General features: G+C 34.3%; 1 protein-coding gene across 1 annotated transcript; it reads left to right on the top strand.

The window, feature by feature from the left end:
- The first annotated feature begins 3889 nt into the window (after positions 1-3889).
- Positions 3890-5541, top strand: LOC109005809 (EP1-like glycoprotein 2). The gene has a single exon (XM_018984850.2). The coding sequence runs from the start codon at positions 3981-3983 to the stop codon at positions 5352-5354; it is 1374 nt and encodes a 457-aa protein (XP_018840395.1). The 5' UTR covers positions 3890-3980; the 3' UTR covers positions 5355-5541.
- Positions 5542-7268: the final 1727 nt, after the last annotated feature.

Below are 7268 nucleotides of genomic sequence, written 5' to 3'. Positions count from 1 at the left end.
TGTGTATTCTTTTTGAAAAAAAAAAGAATAAATATGAAATCTACATAAAAAAATTAATTTTTTAATAATGTATCTTTTTTTTTCAAATGGAGTATGCGACGCTTGCATAATCTATGATTGTATTTAACATTAACTAAATTATTTTCTTTTCAAAAAACATAAATATCGGATTACCAAACACTTGCTTGCATGGTGGATGGAACCCTCTCACTGACATTTCTTTTATTATTATTATTATTATTCAAAAACCTACCACTCAAACCATTTCACTAATAAATAATTCTTTTAGTTAGTTATTATTTATTTTACACACTTTATACTCCATAAAAAAAATGTAAAAAAATTTATGAGCTGAGAATATAAAATAAATAATAACTGATAGCATACAAAATTCTTTTCACAAAACACTTGTCATACATCCCACATGCCACCGTACACACACTTTTTAGATGGTTCAATATCAATAAAAAACATGCATCATCAGACCTATTGTAGAAGTTTTGAATCAAGTATTATTTATTTTTAAATTAAAAAATATTGAAAATAATAATAGTATATTAAAAATCGTATAATAATTACTTAATAATGCCCTATAATTTATCTACTATATGTGAAAGAGCGGTGATAATCTGTAGTTCAAAGTAGATCGCTATAATTTAACGTTAGGTCAAAATTATCTTTTTTTATTTTTTTCAATTTTTTATTTATATTTATTTATCATTTTAAAATATTTTTAAAAAATATAAAAATATATCAATATATTAATAATTATTTTTTAAATTATTAAATAAAAAAATTAAAATATATAAAATGAGAAACCAGTTGAATGGATACAATAATATTTTTCTATATGAAATGGTTATGAAATGAGTGTCCGTTGGATACGAATCATGATAACGACTAGGCTTTTCTGACATTCCCCTTGTATCGTTTTCAGCCCACCGATTTGAGATGCCAACTTTGATCAACGTCGTGCAGAACTCTCGATGTAGATGGTATTTAAATTTTATTTTATGGCCTATCGGATCAGGTCGATCGCGGATGTGTTTTTGTCTAAAAAACAATATTTTCCTCAATTAATATAAGCTGGTCAAATTTGTCCAGAATGTTTGACTAAATCCAGATCAGGATTTGGGTCTCAAGACCCAAATTAAAGAGATTTTACGAATTTTTTTTCCCGGTCAAACATTCCAAATTTATCAAAACTTTGACAGCACTTTTGTGCATGACACTAAACAAGATCGGGAAATAATTGTCTAAGATATAATTATGGTTTGGATAGTGAGACAAATATTAAAATTTAAAGTTAAGATAAAATATTATTAAAATATTATTTTTAATATTATTAATATTATTTATTATTTATTATATTTTATATAAAAATTTAAAAAAATTATAATAATAAGATGATATAAGATTAAACTATTTCTATATTTAAATAGGTCATAGCGGATATATTTTTTGTTTTTTAAATCACTGTACCAATAAAGAATGATTGGACCCATTTTTCCTAAATTTAGAAGAGGTTAAGATACGATTTCTTAAAAAGCCAATTAATTAATCAGAATCTAGGAATTAATTGTAGCACTCAACCTCTAACTGAGTTAAAGTATGAGTTAAGTACATGATATTGTTCTAAAAGATATCATTGGGTTATAAAATCATGACTTTCTTATATGCTTGGCCATTTGTCGCAAGCCATCATAAAACATAAGTATGATCTTCATTCTATCTTGAACCCACAGCTTTGTGGAAGAAATTGTTTTCAATGGATGTTTTCCTGTGATTTCATTGTTAACAAAAAAAAAAACAAAAGAAGTTTGTGAAACATTGGAGATGTGTTGTTCTAACAAATTATTACAAGTTATTAAAGTAAAAAAGGAAAAATGTTTTTAACCTCACAATTATATATGCAAACTTACAGATGATCTTCATATATTAATATGAAATAATTTATATAGTTTTAAGATATATAAGTTTGTAAGTCCCAAACATTCATTTTAAATAAATTATAGTCAATCCCATTAATTTTTTAAATAAAATGCTTAAGATTCGCATACTTCAGCATTACTCTATGTTAATATTGCTGATCACAACCAACCAAAAAAAGGCTAAAAAAATGTTCTTAGTAACGTGTATGACATAAAAGGAGTATAATTAAAGAGATGTTATTTATAAAATAAATAAATGATCGAATCTTTTTGGTAGAGCAGTCTCAGCTACAGAAATACTTCTAATGATGGCTAAAGCAGCCGACGCAGTCACTTTAGACATTCAATTCAATAGTCAAAACAGTTTAATATTAATTTTTGTAATTTTTTTTTTATGACTAATGTTTGAAGTAAAGGCAGTGCAGTAAAGGATAGTACAGTCAAATTAATAGAGGACCGTACACCTTATCCAGGAACGATAACTTTAAGCAGCCCAACTTGCAAGGAAAGGATAAAGCCAAACTTATCCGGAGCTTGGCATCAATATACATTCCCATTAATTATGCTTCACGTCCGGGAAATAAGACAAATTGTTTACACCTCACTATTATTTTATTTTATTTTATAAGATGTGATAATTTATAATTATTAAATAATACATAACTATCTAATAAAATATTATTTAATAATAACAAAAATATGGTATATAACATTAATCCTATAATAACAGATCACAAGATCAGCACTCAGATAAGGCTCAAATGGTATCGACGGATCGTGGAGTTTGACTGAAAACTGGATAACGTGAGAATGATTCGATCTAGGTAGGAAGATGGTGGGAAGCAGTACTGTAATGTCATTTGTGACACGGTCTGTTTTGGCGTCTTTGAAGATTGAGGGACCGGCCGGTAATGGATATGATTGTTTCCATATACAGCTAGCTGTATCCACCTTATTATACGTGTCCCCAGGCGGCCAAGCCTTTTTTGATGGTTGGCTGACTAGCCGTCTCAAAATGTAAAAAATTGGACATCCTCATGTTTTGTGTCGGCTTTTCTTTTTGTATTTTTTTCGTATATATATATATATATTTTAAAGTTTTGTATAAAAAAAAAATTTACTATATAATAATTATTATTTATTCTCATATTTTATATTTATAATTTTTTTATAAAATATGAGAGATTTTTTATAAAATATAAAGATATTTTTTTATAAAATATAATATTTGAGATAGTGAATAATAATTTATGAGAATAATTTAAAAAAAATAAATAAAAAGGAAAAAAATCTACCAGATGGATAATCACAAAACTTGTAATAATTACAAGAAAAAGAATATCCGTGTACCACTTGGTCCACTTGCCACAAGGGAACTGAATTAATTGGTCCATTCCTACTAAGTGTTAATTCACATAAATGAATCTATTCACAAGCTCAGCTAAAAAAAAAAAAGAAAAAACTAGTTGAATTCGTTGTTTAATATTTCAAACATGACAGCTAGCTAGCTAGACTGGCGTGTAAGTCTCATTGAAGAATGCACATGGCACCTCATTGTTAAAAAGTTTGGGAGGCGATCACCAGGCCAAGACCGTATTAAATATTGAATATTTCAGATCTATCTTTAGATTTTTCGCTATAATTCTGTTTTTATAGACGACATTATTATAAGGACGGCTTTAATCAGTTCGGATCCCACTTAAAAGAGTGCGTACTCCACGTGGTAATTTTGAACCTGATTGCCATGGACTTGATCGAGTACTTTCATCACCTAACTCAATCTGATCTATATATATATATATATATATATATATATATTTAATTTGGTTGGTAAGCTTTAAATTGACATGGTCCGATGCAAATTAATGGACTGATCTGTTCGTACGTACGTACCATATTGCATGATGCTGCACAGCTAATTGAAATAATGTCTCCTCATGCATTAATTCATATTTTATCAGACACACCTACCCTCTTAGAAAACAACTACACTAAAAATCTTTATATATATGTATGCATATATGCTAGCTGATCAACAAATTGACTAAGATGGCCACTCTTTCTCCCAGCTTTCTCCCAATTCGCTTCTTGCTCATAATTGGCTTCTTGGCCTTTGCCACTCATGGGCAAGTCCCTGCAAACCAAACCTTCAAAATCATAAACCAAGGTGAGTTTGGATGGTATATTATCGAATACGACGCAAGCTACCGTACATTTCAAACTGAGGCTTACAGCTTCTTTACCGTCCCCTTCCGGCTCTGCTTCTACAACACCACCCCAGATGCCTACATATTAGCCATTAGAGCCGGTATTCAACGCGACGAAAGCTTAATGCGGTGGGTCTGGGATGCCAACCGCAACCATCCGGTTCGCGAAAACGCCACACTCTCTTTCGGGAGGGATGGAAACATGGTGCTCGCCGACGTAGATGGACGTGTGGCGTGGCAAACCAACACCGCCAATAAGGGCGTCACTGGCTTCGAGTTACTCCCTAATGGGAACTTGGTGCTTCACGACAAGAACAGAAGATTTATATGGCAAAGCTTCGATTATCCTACTGATACTCTTCTAATCGGACAGTCTCTAAGAATCAACGGCCGGAACAAGCTCGTTAGCCGGAAATCCGACATGGACCCCTCGGACGGGCCATATAGTATTGTTCTTGACCACAATGGGCTCACCATGTTTCTAAACAACTCGGGTCAGCTTCTTACATATGGGGGATGGATAGGCAGTGACTATGGCAGTACTGTAACCTTTAATGCAGTGCCTGAGAATGAAAACGCTACCGGCTATCAGCTAGTCCTTACCACAAACCAAGACACTAATGCTCCACCACCACCGGCTGGCCGGCGTCGCCTCCTACAAGTACGTCCTATTGGCAATGCACAAGAAATCTTTCTAAATCAGCGCAATTACAACGCAACGTATTCGTTCTTGAGGCTTGGCTCTGATGGTAATCTCAAGGCCATGACTTACTATAACAAAGTGAGTATCTTAAGGTGGGAAGAGAGCTTTGCATTCTTTTCGTCCTATTTTGTCAGAGAATGCGCGTTGCCGTCCAAGTGCGGCGCGTATGGATTATGTGACAAGAAGATGTGCGTCGCGTGCCCAAGCCCGAAAGGGCTTTTAGGTTGGAGTGAGAGTTGCGCACCGCCGAAGTTGGGGCCGTGTAAGAGCAGATCAGCAAAGGTAGATTACTATAAGATTCTGGGGGTGGAGCATTTCATGAACCCGTATTTGAAGGATGGCGATGGCCCAATGAAGGTTGGGGAATGCAGGAAGAAGTGCGATAAGGACTGTAAGTGTCTAGGTTTCATTTACAAGGAAGATACTTCCAAGTGCTTGCTTGCACCATTACTTGGGACTCTTATCAAAGATGTAAATATTTCTTCCGTGGGATACATCAAATATTCAAAGTAGATCAGACGGCGTTAGTACTTATGTTGTACTGAGTGGGCTTTGTTGCTGCTTTACTAAAATGGGCAAGGATTAGAGTTCATTGTTCTCGTTGCCAATGAATGTCAAGTTTGTTTAATTTCTACTGAGAATAAAATAATAAATGCAGAGCAAGTGTTTGTGAAAAATTTTCGTATTCTCAAAGTTTGCATATATTTCTGTACACCTTTACAATGACTCATAAGTCATAAGTCTTATTTATACATGAAAAACAGAAATGACATTTACAGATAATTTCATTTGAAATTTACAAGCAACTTTGGACCACTTGCACTCATTTTGTTAGTGTAGAGTACGCCCAGGGCTATTCTCCTGCTGAGCTGGTAGCACAACTGCCTTAACAGTGTCCCGCGAGTCAAGCACTACAGGGCAAATTGTGAGGCTTGATCATAATTGAAAAAAGTGAGCGGAGGATAAATGCTTGATGAAAATATCTGCAAGTTGATCCAAAGTAGGTGGATCATTCAGAAATATACCAAGTTCTTTAAAAAGAGATTACAGCCAAATAAGTTCATAAGTAGTGTTAACTACTGTTTTGTATTCGGTTTTAGTAGAAGACCAAGCAATTGTAGGTTGTTTCTTGGGGCTTAGATCTCAAAGAAAGAAGATGAAAACCAAAGTAAATACAAAAACTACTAGTGGACGTGCATTCATTAGGGCAACCAGCCCAGTCAACATTAGAGAAAACAGATAATATTAGTGAAGAAGATGCACTGAAATGGAGACAAAAATGTTGAGTAAGATTAAGATAATAAAGAATACGTTTTACAGCTTACCAGTGGGGAAGCCGTGGATAATGCATGAATTGACATACTGACCTAGTAAAGACCAAGCATATACGTTTGATAGCAAATGAGATATCTGGCCCAGTAAAGGCCAGACTGCCAACTACACTACGACAAAGCTGAGGATCCTCAAAAGATGAACCTTCGAGTGCTAGGGTTTAATAGTGGAAGACATAGGTGTCATGACAGGCTTAGATCTGTGCATATTGGTGCGCAATAACAGATTTGAGATATATTCTGATTGCGAAATAGACAAACCATTGGCATTCCTAGTGACCTCATTACCCAAAAAAATAGTTTAAAGTATCGAGATCTTTGATAGGGAAATAAGAACGAAGTGCAATAATGAAGTAAAAAATAAGCAAGTTATTTGAACTAGTAACAATAGTATCATCGACATAGACTAAAATATACAAGCTTGACTACAAGACTGAAGGTTTTGGTGTAGTCAAGCCCGAGTTGTTGATGGAAACCTTTGTCCACAAGTCATGCCTTGCGACATTCAAGAGTGCCATTAGACCTACGCTTGGTTTTTAACACCCAATTGGAATCAAGAATGTTAAAATTCGAAAAGGAATGTACCAAAATCCAGGTTTGGTTTTGAAGAAAAGCTTGGAACTCGGCAGCCATGTTTACTTGCCACTCAGGATACGTAGAGGCCTCTGTATAAGAGAAAGATTCCTTTGGAATAGAAAGGGAGGAAGAAGAGGTGAGAGAAAGCGAGGGTCTGGGAGTTGGCCAGGGAATAGTGGCGTCGGATTGGATTAGAGGATCGTGGATGTTTGATTTTGACCGTGTGACCGTAAGATGTGAGGGGGTCGGATTAGAGGGCAGTGGATGGCTGTAAGTGGATGGTAAGTCAGACGAAGCAGATAACGAGATTGTTGAGACAGGAGAGGAGAAACGATTTGTGAGAGACTCAGGTTGAGAGGATGAATACGACGTGAAAGGAGAGTTAGCAAGTAGAGGAGATTCAGGAATATGACTTATAAGTCTTTTTTATACAGTATATCGCATGAAAAACAGAAATGACACTTACATAGAATTTCATTTGAAATTTACAAACAACCTTGAGACCACTGACATCCATTCT

Source organism: Juglans regia, chromosome 9 (assembly GCF_001411555.2).
Source record: "Juglans regia cultivar Chandler chromosome 9, Walnut 2.0, whole genome shotgun sequence".
Lineage (NCBI taxonomy): Eukaryota > Viridiplantae > Streptophyta > Magnoliopsida > Fagales > Juglandaceae > Juglans > Juglans regia.
The sequence above is the reverse complement of the archived record's forward strand: the minus strand, read 5'-3'. Positions and strand labels throughout refer to the sequence as shown.